Source organism: Engystomops pustulosus, unplaced genomic scaffold, assembly GCF_040894005.1.
Source record: "Engystomops pustulosus unplaced genomic scaffold, aEngPut4.maternal MAT_SCAFFOLD_204, whole genome shotgun sequence".
Classification (NCBI taxonomy): domain Eukaryota; kingdom Metazoa; phylum Chordata; class Amphibia; order Anura; family Leptodactylidae; genus Engystomops; species Engystomops pustulosus.
Window position 1 is genome coordinate 44,688 of NW_027285084.1, and position 24,016 is coordinate 68,703.

General features: G+C 46.2%; 3 protein-coding genes across 3 annotated transcripts in view; 2 read left to right on the plus strand and 1 right to left on the minus strand.

Moving 5' to 3' along the window:
• The window catches only part of NDC80 (NDC80 kinetochore complex component), a gene marked incomplete at its 3' end in the record, with an annotated part of 52,888 nt that extends 39,642 nt beyond the window's left edge, over positions 1 to 13,246 (minus strand). Inside the window, exons 1-7 of the mRNA XM_072132018.1 lie at positions 13,101 to 13,246; positions 11,455 to 11,548; positions 10,985 to 11,065; positions 4,080 to 4,197; positions 3,780 to 3,952; positions 1,583 to 1,685; positions 1,329 to 1,415 (exon numbers count right to left, since the gene is read on the minus strand). Of these exons, the coding sequence (XP_071988119.1) occupies positions 1,329 to 1,415; positions 1,583 to 1,685; positions 3,780 to 3,952; positions 4,080 to 4,197; positions 10,985 to 11,065; positions 11,455 to 11,543 (651 nt within the window). The remainder of the gene's footprint in view (positions 1 to 1,328; positions 1,416 to 1,582; positions 1,686 to 3,779; positions 3,953 to 4,079; positions 4,198 to 10,984; positions 11,066 to 11,454; positions 11,549 to 13,100) is intronic.
• Positions 13,172 to 16,267, plus strand: TAF13 (TATA-box binding protein associated factor 13). Its single transcript, XM_072132017.1, has 4 exons — positions 13,172 to 13,322; positions 13,714 to 13,792; positions 15,750 to 15,847; positions 15,973 to 16,267. Exons 1-4 carry the CDS (start codon positions 13,296 to 13,298, stop codon positions 16,141 to 16,143), a joined length of 375 nt encoding a protein of 124 aa, XP_071988118.1. The 5' UTR covers positions 13,172 to 13,295; the 3' UTR covers positions 16,144 to 16,267.
• A 630-nt stretch (positions 16,268 to 16,897) lies between these two features.
• Positions 16,898 to 24,016, plus strand: part of LOC140109493 (importin subunit alpha-5) — a 52,306-nt gene continuing 45,187 nt past the window's right edge. Inside the window, exon 1 of the mRNA XM_072132019.1 lies at positions 16,898 to 17,059. The gene's annotated coding sequence lies outside the window, so the exon portion shown is untranslated. The remainder of the gene's footprint in view (positions 17,060 to 24,016) is intronic.

Genomic DNA, 24,016 nt, shown 5'->3' on the forward strand with positions numbered 1-24,016 from the left:
AGCTCTGGGGTATAATACAGGATGTAACTCAGGATCAGTACAGGATAAGTAATGTCATGTATGTACACAGTGACTGTACCAGTAGCAGAATAGTGAGTGCAGCTCTGGGGTATAATACAGGATGTAACTCAGGATCAGTACAGGATAAGTAATGTCATGTATGTACACAGTGACTGCACCAGCAGCAGAATAGTGAGTGCAGCTCTGGGGTATAATACAGGATGTAACTCAGGATCAGTACAGGATAAGTAATGTCATGTATGTACACAGTGACTGCACCAGCAGCAGATAGTGAGTGCAGCTCTGGAGTATAATACAGGATGTAACTCAGGATCAGTACAGGATAAGTAATGTCATGTATGTACACAGTGACTGCACCAGCAGCAGAATAGTGAGTGCAGCTCTGGGGTATAATACAGGATGTAACTCAGGATCAGTACAGGATAAGTAATGTCATGTATGTACACAGTGACTGCACCAGCAGCAGAATAGTGAGTGCAGCTCTGGGGTATAATACAGGATGTAACTCAGGATCAGTACAGGATAAGTAATGTCATGTATGTACACAGTGACTGTACCAGTAGCAGAATAGTGAGTGCAGCTCTGGGGTATAATACAGGATGTAACTCAGGATCAGTACAGGATAAGTAATGTCATGTATGTACACAGTGACTGCACCAGCAGCAGAATAGTGAGTGCAGCTCTGGGGTATAATACAGGATGTAACTCAGGATCAGTACAGGATAAGTAATGTCATGTATGTACAGTGACTGCACCAGCAGCAGAATAGTGAGTGCAGCTCTGGGGTATAATACAGGATGTAACTCAGGATCAGTACAGGATAAGTAATGTCATGTATATATACAGTGACTGCACCAGCAGCAGAATAGTGAGTGCAGCTCTGGAGTATAATACAGGATGTAACTCAGGATCAGTACAGGATAAGTAATGTCATGTATGTACACAGTGACTGCACCAGCAGCAGAATAGTGAGTGCAGCTCTGGGGTATAATACAGGATGTAACTCAGGATCAGTACAGGATAAGTAATGTCATGTATGTACACAGTGACTGCACCAGCAGCAGAATAGTGAGTGCAGCTCTGGGGTATAATACAGGATGTAACTCAGGATCAGTACAGGATAAGTAATGTCATGTATGTACACAGTGACTGCACCAGCAGCAGAATAGTGAGTGCAGCTCTGGAGTATAATACAGGATGTAACTCAGGATCAGTACAGGATAAGTAATGTCATGTATGTACACAGTGACTGCTCCAGCAGCAGAATAGTGAGTGCAGCTCTGGGGTAGAAGATGGCGTGTCTGTACCTGGTTGAAGTCAATCCCATCCTCGCTGGTCTCGCACATTTGGGGCTCATCTATGACGTGTTCGTCTCCCTTCAGTACACAGGAGACCTGGAGTAACATACAATGGATGTAGAAGAGAAGATCAGAGGACGGATACTAATCCCCCTCTCTGTTACTTGTATAATTACACCCAATACCCTCCTCCCCCTTCCCCTCCTCCTGTGTTACCACCAATCACAGCACAAGAAAAATATGTAAACATTTAGAGTTCGCACCTTAATACAATCGATGAGCCAAACCAGAGCCGCCACGATCTGCGGCCACGTGTGCGGAGCCCCCACCGTGTACATGGAGCTCTTAGACAGCGCAAAGGGGTAACTGCAAGAGAAAGAGGCATCAGACCCGCTACTGCTCCCTGTTATCAGCCATTACACCCCGGGGAGAGGAGACTGTACAGGGGGGGATACAATCTACAAGCTGTGTATCAGCTTTTCCCATTGTGCCCATTAAAATAATAATAGATAATTCCTGGGCCAGGAGGTTTTGTAAGTTTATTTTCGATTATATTTGTTGTAATTATTTTGCCAGAAGTTATGGCTTCATTTATGTTTATTGTTGTTATGTTTTTCATTTTTATATAAAATAAAAGATTTACAGGATGTAACTCAGGATCAGTACAGGATAAGTAATGTTATGTATGTACACAGTGACTGCACCAGCAGCAGAATAGTGAGTGCAGCTCTGGGGTATAATACAGGATGTAACTCAGGATCAGTACAGGATAAGTAATGTCATGTATGTACACAGTGACTGCACCAGCAGCGGAATAGTGAGTGCAGCTCTGGGGTATAATACAGGATGTAACTCAGGATCAGTACAGGATAAGTAATGTTATGTATGTACACAGTGACTGCACCAGCAGCAGAATAGTGAGTGCAGCTCTGGGGTATAATACAGGATGTAACTCAGGATCAGTACAGGATAAGTAATGTCATGTATGTACACAGTGACTGCACCAGCAGCAGAATAGTGAGTGCAGCTCTGGAGTATAATACAGGATGTAACTCAGGATCAGTACAGGATAAGTAATGTCATGTATGTACACAGTGACTGCACCAGCAGCAGAATAGTGAGTGCAGCTCTGGGGTATAATACAGGATGTAACTCAGGATCAGTACAGGATAAGTAATGTCATGTATGTACACAGTGACTGCACCAGCAGCAGAATAGTGAGTGCAGCTCTGGGGTATAATACAGGATGTAACTCAGGATCAGTACAGGATAAGTAATGTCATGTATGTACACAGTGACTGCACCAGCAGCAGAATAGTGAGTGCAGCTCTGGGGTATAATACAGGATGTAACTCAGGATCAGTACAGGATAAGTAATGTCATGTATGTACAGTGACTGCACCAGCAGCAGAATAGTGAGTGCAGCTCTGGGGTATAATACAGGATGTAACTCAGGATCAGTACAGGATAAGTAATGTCATGTATGTACACAGTGACTGCTCCAGCAGCAGAATAGTGAGTGCAGATCTGGGGTATAATACAGGATGTAACTCAGGATCAGTACAGGATAAGTAATGTCATGTATGTACACAGTGACTGCACCAGCAGCAGAATAGTGAGTGCAGCTCTGGAGTATAATACAGGATGTAACTCAGGATCAGTACAGGATAAGTAATGTCATGTATGTACACAGTGACTGCACCAGCAGCAGAATAGTGAGTGCCGCTCTGGGGTATAATACAGGATGTAACTCAGGATCAGTACAGGATAAGTAATGTCATGTATGTACACAGTGACTGCACCAGCAGCAGAATAGTGAGTGCAGCTCTGGAGTATAATACAGGATGTAACTCAGGATCAGTACAGGATAAGTAATGTCATGTATGTACACAGTGACTGCACCAGCAGCAGAATAGTGAGTGCAGCTCTGGGGTATAATACAGGATGTAACTCAGGATCAGTACAGGATAAGTAATGTCATGTATGTACACATAACATTCCATGCTACAATATTGCATTTTAATGTTGTTATATTTTTTGCTCACAAAGGCGCTTATTTTAGGAATGTATTAATAAACATGTTTTTAGAGCATTAAGATGTTAACACACCTGTGCAGCAGACTTGCACGGTCAACACCCAATACGTCACGGTGAGAGGTATGACTCCGTCCCCTCCCCCCGTGACGCTCCTTCCGTGCATACTATTTCAGTCTCCCGCACTTAGATGTGCATTAGCCATGAGTAAGAGCGTGTGAAACGCTCGAAACGCGCAGGCCGTTATTCGTAGCCCACTTTTGGACGCAGTGCTGTAGTGCGTCTCATACACATTGCTGTAATTGGAATCTGTCAATAAAATCGGAGGCACCCTTTTATCACATGCGCTGGATCATTTCTTCTTTCCCCTGGGATTTTCTTGCTTACGGGGATACAATCTATTACTCTCTGGTATCAGCCACTCACCCGAGCTCTTTGAAGATTCGAGGAATTTCCTCCTCGAACTTGGAGTCAGGGATTTCATAGTTGGGGCAGATGAAGCTGTAGATGAAGGCGAAGATCTTGAGGAAGTCCTTGGTGGAGGGTCCCTGCAGGGATTTCACCGTCAGGTTCTGGGAGTAGCCGTTTTCATTAAGAAACTGGAAAACAACAGGAAGGAGACGAGTGCTCAATACACCAGCAGCCACAGGGCGCCATCTACTGGCTGCACCATGTAATTACTGCAGGGAAACAGACAGGAGTGTACAGGGGGTGATGGAGACTTACCTCACACAGCTGCCGGATACACTGCTGGATGAACGACTTATCATGAAGGGGTCGGGGGTCCTTAATCTTCTCAGAGGCACCAAAAGCCCCGTACTGACTGTTCCTGCTGCTGCTCGTCCTAGAGGACAAAGTGGGAACAATCAGAGGCAGCACAACACAGCCTATCCCTCACTAGAGAGCAGCGGTGCCATCACTGAGAATACAGCCTATCCATCACTAGAGAGCAGCGGTGCCATCACTGAGAATACAGCCTATCCATCACTAGAGAGCAGCGGCGCCATCACTGAGAATACAGCCTCTCCATCACTGAGAATACAGCCTATCCATCACTGAGAATACAGCCTATCCATCACTAGAGAGCAGCGGTGCCATCACTGAGAATACAGCCTATCCCTCACTAGAGAGCACCGAGAATACAGCCTATCCCTCACTAGAGAGCACCGAGAATACAGCCTATCCCTCACTAGAGAGCAGCGGTGCCATCACTGAGAATACAGCCTATCCCTCACTAGAGAGCAGCGGTGCCATCACTGAGAATACAGCCTCTCCATCACTGAGAATACAGCCTATCCATCACTGAGAATACAGCCTATCCCTCACTAGAGAGCAGCGGTGCCATCACTGAGAATACAGCCTATCCATCACTAGAGAGCAGCGGTGCCATCACTGAGAATACAGCCTATCCATCACTAGAGAGCAGCGTTGCCATCACTGAGAATACAGCCTACCCCTCACTAGAGAGCAGCGGCGCCATCACTGAGAATACAGCCTATTCCATCACTAGAGAGCAGCGGTACCATCACTGAGAATACAGCCTATCCATCACTAGAGAGCAGCGGTGCCATCACTGAGAATACACCCTATCCATCACTAGAGAGCAGCGGCGCCATCACTGAGAATACAGCCTATCCATCACTAGAGAGCAGCGGTGACATCACTGAGAATACAGCCTATCCCTCACTAGAGAGCAGCGGAGCCATCACTGAGAATACAGCCTATCCCTCACTAGAGAGCAGCGGTGCCATCACTGAGAATACAGCCTATCCATCACTAGAGAGCAGCGGTGCCATCACTGAGAATACAGCCTATCCCTCACTAGAGAGCAGCGGAGCCATCACTGAGAATACAGCCTATCCATCACTAGAGAGCAGCGGTGCCATCACTGAGAATACAGCCTATCCCTCACTAGAGAGCAGCGGTGCCATCACCGAGAATACAGCCTATCCATCACTAGAGAGCAGCGGTGCCATCACTGAGAATACAGCCTACCCCTCACTAGAGAGCAGCGGTGCCATCACTGAGAATACAGCCTATCCATCACTAGAGAGCAGCGGTGCCATCACTGAGAATACAGCCTATCCATCACTAGAAAGCAGCGGTGCCATCACTGAGAATACAGCCTATCCATCACTAGAGAGCAGCGTTGCCATCACAGAGAATACAGCCTATCCATCACTAGAGAGCAGCGGTGCCATCACTGAGAATACAGTCTATCCATCACTAGAGAGCAGCGGTGCCATCACTGAGAATACAGCCTATCCATCACTAGAGAGCAGCGGTGCCATCACTGAGACTACAGCCTATCCATCACTAGAGAGCAGCGGTGTCATCACTGAGACTACAGCCTATCCCTCACTAGAGCACTGAGAATACAGCCTATCCATCACTAGAGAGCAGCGGCGCCATCACTGAGAATACAGCCTATCCATCACTAGAGAGAAGCGGTGCCATCCCTGAGAATACAGCCTATCCATCACTAGAGAGCAGCGGTACCATCACTGAGAATACAGCCTATCCATCACTAGAGAGCAGCGGCGACATCACTGAGAATACAGCCTATTCCATCACTAGAGAGCAGCGGTGCCATCACTGAGACTACAGCCTATCCATCACTAGACAGCAGCGGTGCCATCACTGAGACTACAGCCTATCCCTCACTAGAGCACTGAGAATACAGCCTATCACTAGAGAGCAGCGGCGCCATCACTGAGAATACAGCCTATCCATCACTAGAGAGAAGCGGTGCCATCCCTGAGAATACAGCCTATCCATCACTAGAGAGCAGCGGTACCATCACTGAGAATACAGCCTATTCCATCACTAGAGAGCAGCGGTACCATCACTGAGAATACAGCCTATTCCATCACTAGAGAGCAGCGGTACCATCACTGAGAATACAGCCTATCCCTCACTAGAGAGCAGCTGTGCCATCACTGAGAATACAGCCTATCCATCACTAGAGAGCAGCGGTGCCATCACTGAGAATACAGCCTATCCATCACTAGAGAGCAGCGGTGCCATCACTGAGAATACAGCCTATCCATCACTAGAGAGCAGCGGTGCCATCACTGAGAATACAGCCTATCCATCACTAGAGAGCAGCGGTGCCATCACTGAGAATACAGCCTATCCATCACTAGAGAGCAGCGGTGCCATCACTGAGAATACAGCCTATCCATCACTAGAGAGCAGCGGTGCCATCACTGAGAATACAGCCTATCCATCACTAGAGAGCAGCGGCGCCATCACTGAGAATACAGCCTATCCATCACTAGAGAGCAGCGGCGCCATCACTGAGAATACAGCCTATCCATCACTAGAGAGCAGCGGCGCCATCACTGAGAATACAGCCTATCCATCACTAGAGAGCAGCGGCGCCATCACTGAGAATACAGCCTATCCATCAATAGAGAGCAGCGGCTCCATCACTGAGAATACAGCCTATCCATCACTAGAGAGCAGCGGTGCCATCACTGAGAATACAGCCTATCCATCACTAGAGAGCAGCGGTGCCGTCACTGAGAATACAGCCTATCAATCACTAGAGAGCAGCGGTGCCGTCACTGAGAATACAGCCTATCCATCACTAGAGAGCAGCGGTGCCATCACTGAGAATACAGCCTATCCATCACTAGAGAGCAGCGGTGCCATCACTGAGAATACAGCCTATCCATCACTAGTGAGCAGCGGTGCCATCACTGAGAATACAGCCTATCCATCACTAGAGAGCAGCGGTGCCATCACTGAGAATACAGCCTATCCATCACTAGAGAGCAGCGGTGCCATCACTGAGAATACAGCCTATCCATCACTAGAGAGCAGCGGCGCCATCACTGAGAATACAGCCTATCCATCACTAGAGAGCAGCGGTGCCATCACTGAGAATACAGCCTATCCATCACTAGAGAGCAGCGGCGCCATCACTGAGAATACAGCCTATCCATCACTAGAGAGCAGCGGTGCCATCACTGAGACTACAGCCTATCCATCACTAGAGAGCAGCGGTGCCATCACTGAGACTACAGCCTATCCCTCACTAGAGCACTGAGAATACAGCCTATCCATCACTAGAGAGCAGCGGCGCCATCACTGAGAATACAGCCTATCCATCACTAGAGAGCAGCGGTGCCATCCCTGAGAATACAGCCTATCCATCACTAGAGAGCAGCGGTACCATCACTGAGAATACAGCCTATCCATCACTAGAGAGCAGCGGCGACATCACTGAGAATACAGCCTATTCCATCACTAGAGAGCAGCGGTACCATCACTGAGAATACAGCCTATCCATCACTAGAGAGCAGCGGTGCCATCACTGAGAATACAGCCTATCCCTCACTAGAGAGCAGCTGTGCCATCACTGAGAATACAGCCTATCCATCACTAGAGAGCAGCGGTGCCATCACTGAGAATACAGCCTATCCCTCACTAGAGAGCACTGAGAATACAGCCTATCCAGCACTAGAGAGCAGCTGTGCCATCACTGAGAATACAGCCTATCCATCACTAGAGAGCAGCGGTGCCATCACTGAGAATACAGCCTATCCATCACTAGAGAGCAGCGGTGCCATCACTGAGAATACAGCCTATCCATCACTAGAGGGCAGCGGTGCCATCACTGAGAATACAGCCTATCCATCACTAGAGAGCAGCGGCGCCATCACTGAGAATACAGCCTATCCATCACTATAGAGCAGCGGCGTCATCACTGAGAATACAGCCTATCCATCACTATAGAGCAGCGGCGTCATCACTGAGAATACAGCCTATCCATCACTAAAGAGCACTGAGAATACAGCCTATCCATCACTAGAGAGCAGCGGTGCCATCACTGAGAATACAGCCTATCCCTCACTAGAGAGCACTGAGAATACAGCCTATCCAGCACTAGAGAGCAGCTGTGCCATCACTGAGAATACAGCCTATCCATCACTAGAGAGCAGCGGTGCCATCACTGAGAATACAGCCTATCCATCACTAGAGAGCAGCGGTGCCATCACTGAGAATACAGCCTATCCATCACTAGAGGGCAGCGGTGCCATCACTGAGAATACAGCCTATCCATCACTATAGAGCAGCGGCGTCATCACTGAGAATACAGCCTATCCATCACTATAGAGCAGCGGCGTCATCACTGAGAATACAGCCTATCCATCACTAGAGAGCACTGAGAATACAGCCTATCCAGCACTAGAGAGCAGCTGTGCCATCACTGAGAATACAGCCTATCCATCACTAGAGAGCAGCGGTGCCATCACTGAGAATACAGCCTATCCATCACTAGAGAGCAGCGGTGCCATCACTGAGAATACAGCCTATCCCTCACTAGAGAGCAGCGGTGCCATCACTGAGAATACAGCCTATCCAGCACTAGAGAGCAGCTGTGCCATCACTGAGAATACAGCCTATCCATCACTAGAGAGCAGCGGTGCCATCACTGAGAATACAGCCTATCCATCACTAGAGAGCAGCGGTGCCATCACTGAGAATACACCCTATCCATCACTAGAGAGCAGCGGTACCATCACTGAGAATACAGCCTATCCATCACTAGAGAGCAGCGGCGCCATCACTGAGAATACAGCCTATTCCATCACTAGAGAGCAGCGGTACCATCACTGAGAATACAGCCTATCCCTCACTAGAGAGCAGCGGTGCCATCACTGAGAATACAGCCTATCCATCACTAGAGAGCAGCGGTGCCATCACTGAGAATACAGCCTATCCATCACTAGAGAGCAGCGGTGCCATCACTGAGAATACAGCCTATCCATCACTAGAGAGCAGCGGTGTCATCACTGAGAATACAGCCTATCCATCACTAGAGAGCGGCGGTGCCATCACTGAGAATACAGCCTATCCACCACTAGAGAGCAGCGGTGCCATCACTGAGAATACAGCCTATCCATCACTAGAGAGCAGCGGTGCCATCACTGAGAATACAGTCTATCCATCACTAGAGAGCAGCGGTACCATCACTGAGAATACAGCCTATCCATCACTAGAGAGCAGCGGTGTCATCACTGAGAATACAGCCTATTCCATCACTAGAGAGCAGCGGTACCATCACTGAGAATACAGCCTATCCATCACTAGAGAGCAGCGGTGCCATCACTGAGAATACACCCTATCCATCACTAGAGAGCAGCGGTGCCATCACTGAGAATACAGCCTATTCCAGTGGTGGCGAACCTATGGCACGGGTGCCAGAGGTGGCACTCGGAGCCCTTTCTGTGGGCACCCAGGCCTTCACACCAACACAGTTTGCCAGCTAGGACTCAAGGCTTTCTCCTGTGGTCCAAGACAGCCCAGAAAATGCCATGCTCAGCGCTATTTGAAAGCAACATCCTTGGCTGCCAAGACAACAGGAGGAGCGGGAAGGGCTGAATAGAGATGGATTGTCATTGGAGCTCCTGCTCCAAATTTCTCCAACTTTCTATTGTATTGGTGAACTCAGGACACCTATACGATTAAAACCTGTGATACAGCAGGGATCAGAAAGTTACTGCTTAAATTGTCATGTTGGCACTTTGCGACATACAAGTAGATTTTGGTTGTAGCTTGGGCACTCTGTCTCCAAAAGGTTCGCCATCACTGGCCTATTCCATCACTAGAGAGCAGCGGTGCCATCACTGAGAATACAGCCTATTCCATCACTAGAGAGCAGCGGTGCCATCACTCAGAATACAGCCTATTCCATCACTAGAGAGCAGCGGTGCCATCACTGAGAATACAGCCTATCCATCACTAGAGAGCAGCGGTGCCAACACTGAGAATACAGCCTATCCATCACTAGAGAGCAGCGGTGCCATCACTGAGAATACAGCCTATCCATCACTAGAGAGCAGCGGTGACATCACTGAGAATACAGCCTATCCATCACTAGAGAGCAGCGGTGCCATCACTGAGAATACAGCCTATCCCTCACTAGAGAGCAGCGGTGCCATCACTGAGAATACAGCCTATCCATCACTAGAGAGCAGCGGCGCCATCACTGAGAATACAGCCTATCCATCACTAGAGAGCAGCGGTGCCATCACTGAGAATACAGTCTATCCATCACTAGAGAGCAGCGGTGCCATCACTGAGAATACAGTCTATCCATCACTAGAGAGCAGCGGTGCCATCACTGAGAATACAGCCTATCCATCACTAGAGAGCAGCGGTGCCATCACTGAGAATACAGCCTATCCATCACTAGAGAGCAGCGGTGCCATCACTGAGAATACAGCCTATCCCTCACTAGAGAGCAGCGGTGCCATCACTGAGAATACAGCCTATCCATCACTAGAGAGCAGCGGCGCCATCACTGAGAATACAGCCTATCCATCACTAGAGAGCAGCGGTGCCATCACTGAGAATACAGCCTATCCATCACTAGAGAGCAGCGGTGGCATCACTGAGAATACAGCCTATCCATCACTAGAGAGCAGCGGTGCCATCACTGAGAATACAGCCTATCCATCACTAGAGAGCAGCGGTGACATCACTGAGAATACAGCCTATCCATCACTAGAGAGCAGCGGTGCCATCACTGAGAATACAGCCTATCCATCACTAGAGAGCAGCGGTGACATCACTATGGATACAGCCTCTCCCTTTAGTGCAGTGTGTTGCACTTTTACCTTTTCCCAAAAAAGCTGGTCTTCCTCTCGGATGTGCCGGAGTGCGGTTTGCTGAGGCTCAGTTTTCCCAGTCGCTCTTTACTACAAGTCAAACATAGAAAAGAAATGTAATCGGGGCCGTTTTGGATCAGTCTCCACAGCATCCGTGAGGTTCTGCAGTGTGTACTGGGAGGTTCTGCAGCAGCTGTAGTGTGTATGATGCAGCCGCGGTGTCATTATGAGGTTCTGCAGCAGCTGCGGTGTGCATAATGCAGCCGCTGTGTCATTATGAGGTTCTGCAGCAGCCGTAGTGTGCATAATGCAGCCGCTGTGTCATTATGAGGTTCTGCAGCAGCCGTAGTGTGCATAATGCAGCCGCTGTGTCATTATGAGGTTCTGCAGCAGCCGCAGTGTGTATGATGCAGACACGGTGTTATTATGAGGTTCTGCAGCAGCTGCGGTGTGTATGATGAGGTCCTGGAGATACTTACGCCTGGGGGGTGGTCAGGCCCACCCGGTTGGTGTCCTGCACCCGCAGGGGCAGCGCGGACTGTCTGTTAGTAGTGGAGCTCCTCCTCATGATTCCTGGGGGGAAGAAACATAAAGGTCATGACCCGACCTAACCCCACCCCCAACATCCACCAGAAGGGCACCGGGTAATGCCCCGAGTATGGGGCAACAAGAGTGATGCTGAGGAACTAACCACCCCAACAGGACTGTGTGATTAGAGCGTCAGCTCCTGGGACTAGCGGTGTGATCAGAGAGTCAGCTCCTGGGACTAGCGGTGTGATCAGAGCGTCAGCTCCTGGGACTAGCGGTGTGATTAGAGCGTCAGCTCCTGGGACTAGCGGTGTGATTAGAGCGTCAGCTCCTGGGACTAGCGGTGTGATTAGAGCGTCAGCTCCTGGGACTAGCGGTGTGATACTCCATCCTGTGTGATTAGATCGTCAGCTCCTGGGACTAGTGGTGTGATGCTCCGTCCTGTGTGATTAGAGCGTCAGCTCCTGGGACTAGCGGTGTGATGCTCCATCCTGTGTGATTAGAGCGTCAGCTCCTGGGACTAGCGGTGTGATACTCCATCCTGTGTGATTAGATCGTCAGCTCCTGGGACTAGTGGTGTGATGCTCCGTCCTGTGTGATTAGAGCGTCAGCTCCTGGGACTAGCGGTGTGATGCTCCATCCTGTGTGATTAGAGCGTCAGCTCCTGGGACTAGCGGTGTGATGCTCCATCCTGTGTGATTAGTGTGTCAGCTCCTGGGACTAGTGGTGTGATGCCCCATCCTGTGTGATTAGAGTGTCAGCTCCTGGGACTAGCGGTGTGATGCTCCATCCTGTGTGATTAGAGCGTCAGCTCCTGGGACTAGCGGTGTGATGCTCCATCCTGTGTGATTAGTGTGTCAGCTCCTGGGACTAGTGGTGTGATGCCCCATCCTGTGTGATTAGAGTGTCAGCTCCTGGGACTAGCGGTGTGATGCTCCATCCTGTGTGATTAGAGCGTCAGCTCCTGGGACTAGCGGTGTGATGCTCCATCCTGTGTGATTAGTGTGTCAGCTCCTGGGACTAGTGGTGTGATGCCCCATCCTGTGTGATTAGAGCGTCAGCTCCTGGGACTAGCGGTGTGATCAGAGCGGCAGCTCCTGGGACTAGCGGTGTGATCAGAGCGTCAGCTCCTGGCACTAGCGGTGTGATTAGAGCGTCAGCTCCTGGGACTAGCGGTGTGATTAGAGCGTCAGCTCCTGGGACTAGCGGTGTGATCAGAGCGTCAGCTCCTGGGACTAGCGGTGTGATTAGAGTGTCAGCTCCTGGGACTAGTGGTGTGATGCTCCGTCCTGTGTGATTAGAGCGTCAGCTCCTGGGACTAGCGGTGTGATACTCCATCCTGTGTGATTAGATCGTCAGCTCCTGGGACTAGCGGTGTGATGCTCCACCCTGTGTGATTAGTGTGTCAGCTCCTGGGACTAGCGGTGTGATGCTCCATCCTGTGTGATTAGTGTGTCAGCTCCTGGGACTAGCGGTGTGATTAGAGCGTCAGCTCCTGGGACTAGCGGTGTGATTAGAGCGTCAGCTCCTGGGACTAGCGGTGTGATTAGAGTGTCAGCTCCTCGGTGCAGCCTCCTTTCCCGGTCTCTTTACTCACCGGCGCCGTTTTCTTTTCCTCCTTCGTCTCTTTCCAGCGGTTAATTTCAAACTCAGCTCCGCCCGGTCACGTGGTGAGTGACGTCGGCTCTGTAATGTCGTAAAAACTGCCGTATTCCGAGTCAGCTGTCGCCATATTGGAACTCCCGGAAGTCGCTCTATGTAAGCGGAAGTCTATACTAAGAGAGACGGAAATATGGCGGATGAGGATGAAGATCAGACTGTGAGTAGTTAGGGTTGGATAATATGTACTGGGGATGTGTGGTGCATGGGGTAGGGGAAGGTTTATAATCTGGATGCGGTTTTCTCTTCGTAGTTGAAGTACAAGTCCCTCCATGTCTCTTATATGTGTAATGTACACCTGATGGTATTGTCACCTATAGACATTGTAGGATGTCTCTGCCTGATTTTGCTCAGTGTTTGCTTTCAGTGACAAGAATCCAATATGGCGGCGTCCTCTTGTTACCGTCAGATATTTGTTGCCATTGTGTCTCCTGCTGCTTCCGTCTTCTCACAACCTTCAGGATTTCTTGTTTCGCTTCTGCTTTGTTTACCTTTTTGCGTTGTAGTTTTAACAACATTATTATTTATTTATTTATTTCTGTTTCTTTCAGTTTGAGGAGGAGAATGAGGACCTGGCGGGGGGAGCGGAGGGCGGCTCCGGGCGCAGGAAGCGCCTCTTCTCCAAGGAGTGTAAGTATGTGCCCTCTGTGCAGCGCAGCATGTATGACGCCTCCTGTAATGGTCGCTGATAGGATGCTGCTCTTATCCTATAGGTGATAAGTGACTTTCATGTATAGACTGCGTTCCCGGAGCGCGTTCTACACCTCCCATCTCAGCAGTGCATCAAACTAACATCTACAGACAGAGTCCGGGTCCATGTGTCCTCTTATCTTCATCTCTCAATTGGTTTCATTTAACCACAGGGTTTAGAAGACGTTTATCGTGCACCAGTGTTTTGGTGTATGTGTCGACCGTATGTCCCCGTATTTATGGATCTGTATAAAATATGAAGGGCTGGCAAATGTCACTGGCACATTCCAGTCACTTGATTTTGTGTTTGGCCCTATTCACACGGTCATAATTGAAGCCTTGGTTTGGCTACAGTAATTAGACAGATCATGGACACAACATAAATCTATGGCACCCGGTCAGTGCAGTGAGCACAGGGTGTTTCAGTACGTCGGGTGCACGTTCTATACGCCGTCAGGTTTGTGTTGCAGCCGATCTGCTTTCTATGGAGAGGGAAGGGGTGAAGAGCACACACTCCCCCCTCCCTTCTCCATCCGTTCTCATGCTATGCCTGGGAGCTATGTGAATAAAGCCTTGCAAAGCATCCGATCCACCAATACGGACAGGAATAGGATCTAGTTTAAAAAAAAAAAAACAAACAACATAAACACTTGTTGCATATGTGAGGCAGAGATATGGACCTTTGAATGATACGGCGGTGAGCGTGACTGCTTCGAATAACAGTTAAATGTAAGACACATTTATAAAATACGGATGAGACTCACGTGTACATGTAGTCTAGGGGGGTTTGAACATGTTGCCCTCTATGTGTGTGCACAATGCATCAGTCTTAATACGTTGCCCCTAACTTTACACCTAACCAAAATAAATGCACAATCTGCTATTGATGGTCTATCCAAAGAATAGGGGGTCAGTGCAATCTACCTGGTGAAACCCTTTACTAAGTCTTAGGTTTGCATTTTTGTTTCATAAAATCATCATGAAATTTCGTGGGTGGTGTGGTAAGGGTTGTCCTGCTTGTCAGAGGGTGACTGGAGTCCCCCAGACCTGACATGGTTAACCCCATTATAACCTGGCAGAGGAGGGGAGTAATAGGATGGAGCTGCTGCACTGTTACAGTGTATTGTACTGGCATCTCTATTGTAGAAGGTATTTCTAGGTTTGGTATTAAAGGGGAGATAATTATATAAACTGATGAAAGGAAATCTCCCATCAGAATCCATCCTGATAGACAAGGGACATTATCCGTAGATCAGGCACTGTGACACTGCTAATCTTATAATTGTTATCCATGGTCTCCTTCCTTCTAAAATCAACTTTTATAACTATGACAATGGGAGGGGGGGGGGGGTTAACCAGAGCTGCTCTGTGAGGCAGCTTCATAGGCTGTCACACTGTTCAGGAGAACTTCTCCCTGAATATATGAGGGAGGGCTACAGTGTGAAGGGAGCATAGGAGGAGTAGTAGACAGTTTAACACCCTGTGAAGCGACAACCAATATCAGAAGATTACCACAGTCACGGTGCCAGGAGTCGGTGCCCCTGGTACATCATGATGGATTGATGGTAGAATTTCTTTAAATGTCCATACAGTGTTATCCATCAGACACTTTCTTCTGTCTTTACCATCCTGTGCTTACTTCTGGCCTCTTGAGCTTTTGGCCCCCTGTGCATGGAGCCACATACAGGTCAGATCCCACAGACTTGGCAAAGTGCAGGAATAACAGTTCCCTGAAATGTATTATAAAAACGTAAGCCTCTAATTTTATTATTTGTAAATGCATGATGTGTAGCTGAGTGTCTTGCAGTCCCCTGTATTAGAATACATGTAGTCTCTGGGGGTGTGTATGTGTATGTATATATATTTATAGATCCTGGATCTCCTCTTGTCCCCGCAGTGCGCTGTATGATGTACGGCTTTGGAGATGATCAGAACCCGTATACAGAATCGGTGGACATCCTGGAGGATCTGGTGATTGAGTTCATAACAGAGATGGTGAGTGCTGGTAACACTTGGGGTGATTGGGGGTCAGTGGTCTCCATCTCTCTGCCCATTGAGAGATATTCTGTGGGTTGTAGTATTGGAACATCTTGTAGACCACCTGTCCGCTCTTCTTCCAGACGCACAAGGCCATGTCTATTGGGCGCCAGGGCCGGGTCCAGGTGGAGGACATTGTATTTCTGATCCGGAAGGACCCTCGCAAGTTTGCAAGAGTAAAAGATCTGCTGACCATGAACGAGGAGCTGAAGAGAGCCAGGAAGGCCTTTGACGAGGCCAACTACGGCTCCTAGTGACCCGGCAGGGCTGCAGTCACTGTGCTATCGGAGGAACACTCCCCCTCTCCCCTTCCCCCTCCTTTCCTGTTATAATTATGTTCTGCTGAAGGAAAAATAAAACTTTTTCTTTTTTTAACAAGTCCTGTCCTCCTGTAGTTATTTACCATGGAGCAGACTGCTGCAGGGTTCTCGGGGTAAAATTTACACTATAATAGGTCTGTAGCTTAAGGCTGCAAAGAGACCTGTGGCAGCCTTGTCTCCTGTATTGTGTGGCTTCCTGCTCTTCCTCTATGGTCTATACTCTAGTGATCAGGTCTACAGGAGGTCAGAGATGGTTGTGACCCAGGACCCACAGATCCAAGGTCCTTTGTCCTCGGGTCTATAGACTGTAGGTGAGGTTCGCCTTTCTGTGATTCCCCTCCCTGTTCCTGTAATTATCCTGAGTTCTGCTCTGAAGCCAGGCACCATTATGTAAGATGCTGTATTGTTATTCTTCCCAGCTCCTCCCACCAGCAGGGGGTGTCCTCTGCTCTGCACCGTGACTATTGCTGCTCTTGTGTTATTATTGACACCACAGCATCATCTACTAATGACGATATAATAAACTATTTCGATTATTTGCTATGTAAAAGGCGAGGCCTAGTCGGATAAAGGTAGATGATGGAGTACAGTTATGGCTGATATGAGCAGGGATGGGAGTAGTAAGATGGCCCCGAGTACGGGAGCCGGGCAGGGTCATCGGGCGTGTCCTGCGTCTGTCATTACTCGGGCCTTTACCAGAAGCGTCCATGGGGCTCGGCCACTGCGCATGCGCACTCTCTTCACACGCAGGGCTAATACCGGCTGCGACGGCGGAGGCCTGACACCGGAGAGCGGAGATACCGGAGAGAAGCGGCGGAACAGGAGCGGCACCGGGGACACAGAGAGGAAGGTGAGCGGAGGAGACAGAGGCCTGTACCCGCGGCCTCCACATACACGACCGCCCGGCCCGGGGACACGGGAGGCGGGAGAGGAGGTTATATCATCGCCCTGTATATAGTGTACCCTCTGTATACCATGTATAGGGGGCTGTATACACTGCGGGTGTAATGTATATAATGTATAGGGGGGCTGTATACACCGAGGGTATAATGTATATCATGTATAGGGGGCTGTATACACTGAGGGTATAATGTATAGGGGGCTGTATACACCGAGGGTATAATATATACCATGTATAGGGGGCTGTATATGCTGAGGGTATGTGTATCGTGTATAGGGGGCTGTATACACTGAGGGGATAATGTATATCATGTATAGGGGGCTGTATACACTGAGGGTATAATGTATACCGTGTATAGGGGGCTGTATACACTGAGGGGATAATATATACCATGTATAGGGGGCTGTATACACTGAGGGGATAATGTATATCATGTATAGGGGGCTGTATACACTGAGGGGATAATGTATATCATGTATAGGGGGCTGTATACACAGAGGGGATAATGTATAGGGGGGCTGTATACACCGAGGGTATAATATACCATGTATAGGGGGCTGTATACGCTGAGGGTATGTGTATCGTGTATAGGGGGCTGTATACACAGAGGGGATAATGTATAGCATGTATAGGGGCTGTATACACAGAGGGGATAATGTATAGCATGTATAGGGGGCTGTATACACTGAGGGGATAATGTATATTGTGTATAGGGGGTTGTATACGCTGAGGGGATAATGTATACAGTGTATAGGGGGCTGTATACACTGAGGGGATAATGTATATCATGTATAGGGGGCTGTATACACTGAGGGGATAATGTATATTGTGTATAGGGGGCTGTATACACAGAGGGGATAATGTATATTGTGTATAGGGGGTTGTATACGCTGAGGGGATAATGTATATTGTGTATAGGGGGCTGTATACACTGCAGGGATAATGTATATCGTGTATAGGGGGCTGTATACACTGAGGGGATAATGTATACCGTGTATAGGGGGCTGTATACACTGAGGGGATAATGTATAGCATGTATAGGGGGCTGTATACACAGAGGGGATAATGTATATCATGTATAGGGGGCTGTATACACCGAGGGGATAATGTATATCATGTATAGGGGGCTGTATACACTGCAGGGATAATGTATATCGTGTATAGGGGGCTGTATACACTGAGGGGATAATGTATATTGTGTATAGGGGGCTGTATACACTGAGTGGATAATGTATATCGTGTATAGGGGGCTGTATACACAGAGGGGATAATGTATATTGTGTATAGGGGGTTGTATACACTGAGGGGGTAATGTATATTGTGTATAGGGGGTTGTATACACTGAGGGTGTAATGTATATCGTGTATAGGGGGCTGTATACACTGAGGGGATAATGTATATCATGTATAGGGGGCTGTATACACAGAGGGGATAATGTATATCATGTATAGGGGGCTGTATACACAGAGGGGATAATGTATATCATGTATAGGGGGCTGTATACACAGAGGGGATAATGTATAGGGGGGCTGTATACACCGAGGGTATAATATATACCATGTATAGGGGGCTGTATACGCTGAGGGTATGTGTATCGTGTATAGGGGGCTGTATACACAGAGGGGATAATGTATAGCATGTATAGGGGCTGTATACACAGAGGGGATAATGTATATCATGTATAGGGGGCTGTATACACTGAGGGGATAATGTATATTGTGTATAGGGGGCTGTATACACAGAGGGGATAATGTATATTGTGTATAGGGGGTTGTATACGCTGAGGGGATAATGTATATTGTGTATAGGGGGCTGTATACACTGCAGGGATAATGTATATCGTGTATAGGGGGCTGTATACACTGAGGGGATAATGTATACCGTGTATAGGGGGCTGTATACACTGAGGGGATAATGTATAGCATGTATAGGGGGCTGTATACACAGAGGGGATAATGTATATCATGTATAGGGGGCTGTATACACCGAGGGGATAATGTATATTGTGTATAGGGGGCTGTATACACTGAGGGGATAATGTATATCATGTATAGGGGGCTGTATACACTGCAGGGATAATGTATATCGTGTATAGGGGGCTGTATACACTGAGGGGATAATGTATATTGTGTATAGGGGGCTGTATACACTGAGTGGATAATGTATATCGTGTATAGGGGGCTGTATACACAGAGGGGATAATGTATATTGTGTATAGGGGGTTGTATACACTGAGGGGGTAATGTATATTGTGTATAGGGGGTTGTATACACTGAGGGTGTAATGTATATCGTGTATAGGGGGCTGTATACACTGAGGGGGTAATGTATATCGTGTATAGGGGGCTGTATACACTGAGGGTGTAATGTATACCGTGTATAGGGGGCTGTATACACTGAGGGTATAATGTATATTGTGTATAGGGGGTTGTATACACTGAGGGGATAATGTATAGCATGTATAGGGGGTTGTATACACTGAGGGGATAATGTATAGCATGTATAGGGGGTTGTATACACTGAGGGTGTAATGTATATCGTGTATAGGGGGCTGTATACACTGAGGGGGTAATGTATATCGTGTATAGGGGGCTGTATACACTGAGGGTGTAATGTATACCGTGTATAGGGGGCTGTATACACTGAGGGTATAATGTATATTGTGTATAGGGGGTTGTATACACTGAGGGGATAATGTATAGCATGTATAGGGGGTTGTATACACTGAGGGGATAATGTATAGCATGTATAGGGGGTTGTATACACTGAGGGTGTAATGTATATCGTGTATAGGGGGCTGTATACACTGAGGGGGTAATGTATATCGTGTATAGGGGGCTGTATACACTGAGGGTGTAATGTATACCGTGTATAGGGGGCTGTATACACTGAGGGGGTAATGTATATCGTGTATAGGGGGCTGTATACACTGAGGGTATAATGTATATTGTGTATAGGGGGTTGTATACACTGAGGGGATAATGTATAGCATGTATAGGGGGTTGTATACACTGAGGGGATAATGTATAGCATGTATAGGGGGCTGTATACACTGAGGGATAGACTTTGTCTACATTTTCGCTCAGATTCTTTCTCTGGTTCTGTAATCAGTTTTATAATGAAAACAATATAGAAAAAAACCCAATAAACCGTGTCCTGCTGATAGCAGATTATAGTGTAGCCTGGGGAGCACCCAGTGATGGGCACCCACTGATAATGACCCCCTCTAGTTATCTCCACACCAATCACAATGTGTCAGCTCCTTCTATAGAGGTCACTAGGACTGTAAGTTCTTGTCCTCCCCATGTACAGGACACAGACATGTAACATCCCCCACGTGCTCCGACTCCTGGTGACATCACAGGTTACAGGCGGTCCCCTACTTAAGGACACCCGACTTACAGACAACCCATAGTTACAGACGGACCCCTCTGCCCACTGTGACCTCTGGTGAAGCTCCCTGGATGCTTTACTATAGTCCCAGACTGCAATGATCAGCTGTAAGATGCCTGTAATGAAGCTTTATTGATAATTCTTGGTCCAATTACACCAAAAATTTTGAAACTCCAATTGTCACTGGGGCAAAAGAAAAAAAATTGTCTAGAACTTCCATTATAAAATATACAGTTTCGACTTACATACAAATTCAACTTAAGAACAAACCTCCAGACCCTATCTTGTATGTAACCCGGGGACTGCCTGTATTTACATCCAAGTATACACCAAGGAGGAGGGACTGATGATGTCACTGCCCCCGGGTGACCTAGCAGTATTATAGTAGTTATATTCTTGTACATAGGGGACAGTATTATAGTAGTTATATTCCTGTACATAGGGGACAGTATTATAGTAGTTATATTCCTGTACATAGGGGACAGTATTATAGTAGTTATATTCCTGTACATAGGGGGCAGTATTATAGTAGTTATATTCCTGTACATAGGGGACAGTATTATAGTAGTTATATTCCTGTACATAGGGGGCAGTATTATAGTAGTTATATTCCTGTACATAGGAGCAGTATTATAGTAGTTATATTCTTGTACATAGGGGGCAGTATTATAGTAGTTATATTCCTGTACATAGGGGACAGTATTATAGTAGTTATATTCCTGTACATAGGGGGCAGTATTATAGTAGTTATATTCTTGTACATAGGGCAGTATTATAGTAGTTATATTCCTGTACATAGGGGGCAGTATTATAGTAGTTATATTCCTGTACATAGGGGGCAGTATTGTAGCAGTTATATTCTTGTACATAGGGGGCAGTATTATAGTAGTTATATTCCTGTACATAGGGGCAGTATTATAGTAGTTATATTCTTGTACATAGGGGGCAGTATTATAGTAGTTATATTCTTGTACACAGGGGCAGTATTATAGTAGTTATATTCCTGTACATAGGGTGCAGTATTATAGTAGTTATATTCCTGTACATAGGAGCAGTATTATAGTAGTTATATTCTTGTACACAGGGGCAGTGTTTATAGTAGTTATATTCCTGTACATAGGGGGCAGTATTATAGTAGTTATATTCTTGTACATAGGGGGCAGTGTTATAGTAGTTATATTCCTGTACATAGGGGGCATTATTATAGTAGTTATATTCTTGTACATAGGGGGCAGTATTATAGTAGTTATAGTCTTATACATAGGGGGCAGTATTATAGTAGTTATATTCTTGTACATAGGGGGCAGTATTATAGTAGTTATAGTCTTATACATAGGGGGCAGTATTATAGTAGTTATATTCTTGTACATAGGGGGCAGTATTATAGTAGTTATATTCTTGTACATAGGGGGCAGTATTATAGTAGTTATATTCCTGTACATAGGGGGCAGTATTATAGTAGTTATAGTCTTGTACATAGGAGGCAGTATTATAGTAGTTATATTCTTGTACATAGGGGGCAGTATTATAGTAGTTATATTCTTGTACATAGGGGGCAGTATTATAGTAGTTATAGTCTTATACATAGGGGGCAGTATTATAGTAGTTATATTCTTGTACATAGGGGGCAGTATTATAGTAGTTATATTCTTGTACATAGGGGGCAGTATTATAGTAGTTATATTCTTGTACATAGGGGGCAGTATTATAGTAGTTATATTCTTGTACATAGGGGACAGTATTATAGTAGTTATATTCCTGAACATAGGGGGGAGTATTATAGTAGTTATATTCTTGTATATAGGGGGCAGTATTATAGTAGTTATATTCTTGTACATAGGGGGCAGTATTATAGTAGTTATATTCTTGTACATAGGGGCAGTATTATAGTAGTTATATTCCTGTACATAGGGGGCAGTATTATAGTAGTTATATTCCTGTACATAGGGGCAGTATTATAGTAGTTATATTCCTGTACATAGGGGCAGTATTATAGTAGTTATATTCCTGTACATAGGGGGCAGTATTATAGTAGTTATATTCCTGTACATAGGGGGCAGTATTATAGTAGTTATATACTTGTACATAGGGGACAGTATTATAGTAATATTCTTGTACATAGGGGACAGTATTATAGTAGTTATATTCTTGTACATAGGGGCAGTATTATAGTAGTTATATTCCTGTACATAGGGGGCAGTATTATAGTAGTTATATTCCTGTACATAGGGGCAGTATTATAGTAGTTATATTCCTGTACATAGGGGGCAGTATTATAGTAGTTATATTCCTGTACATAGGGGGCAGTATTATAGTAGTTATATACTTGTACATAGGGGACAGTATTATAGTAATATTCTTGTACATAGGGGACAGTATTATAGTAGTTATATTCTTGTACATAGGGACAGTATTATAGTAGTTATATTCCTGTACATAGGGGGCAGTATTATAGTTGTTATATTCCTGTACATAGGGGGCAGTATTATAGTAGTTATATTCCTGTACATAGGGGGCAGTATTATAGTAGTTATATTCCTGTACATAGGGGGCAGTATTATAGTAGTTATATTCTTGTACATAGGGGACAGTATTATAGTAGTTATATTCTTGTACATAGGGGGCAGTATTATAGTAGTTATATTCTTGTACATAGGGGGCAGTATTATAGTAGTTATATTCATGTACATAGGGGGCAGTATTATAGTAGTTATATTCTTGTACATAGGGGGCAGTATTATAGTAGTTATATTCCTGTACATAGGGGGCAGTATTATAGTAGTTATATTCCTGTACATAGGGGGCAGTATTATAGTAGTTATATTCCTGTACATAGGGGGCAGTATTATAGTAGTTATATTCCTGTACATAGGGGGCAGTATTATAGTTGTTATATTCCTGTACATAGGGGGCAGTATTATAGTAGTTATATTCCTGTACATAGGGGGCAGTATTATAGTAGTTATATTCTTGTACATAGGGGCAGTATTATAGTAGTTATATTCCTGTACATAGGGGGCAGTATTATAGTAGTTATATTCTTGTACATAGCGGGCAGTATTATAGTAGTTATATTCCTGTACATAGGGGGCAGTATTATAGTAGTTATATTCCTGTACATAGGGGGCAGTATTATAGTAGTTATATTCCTGTACATAGGGGGCAGTATTATAGTAGTTATATTCCTGTACATAGGAGGCAGTATTATAGTAGTTATATTCTTTTACATAGGGGGCAGTATTATAGTAGATATATTCCTGTATATAGGGGGAGTATTATAGTAGTTATATTCCTGTACATAGGGGGCAGTATTATAGTAGATATATTCTTGTACATAGGGGGCAGTATTATAGTAGTTATATTCCTGTACATAGAGGGCAGTATTATAGTAGTTATATTCCTGTACATAGGGGGCAGTATTATAGTAGTTATATTCCTGTACATAGAGGGCAGTATTATAGTAGTTATATTCCTGTACATAGGGAGCAGTATTATAGTAGTTATATTCCTGTAC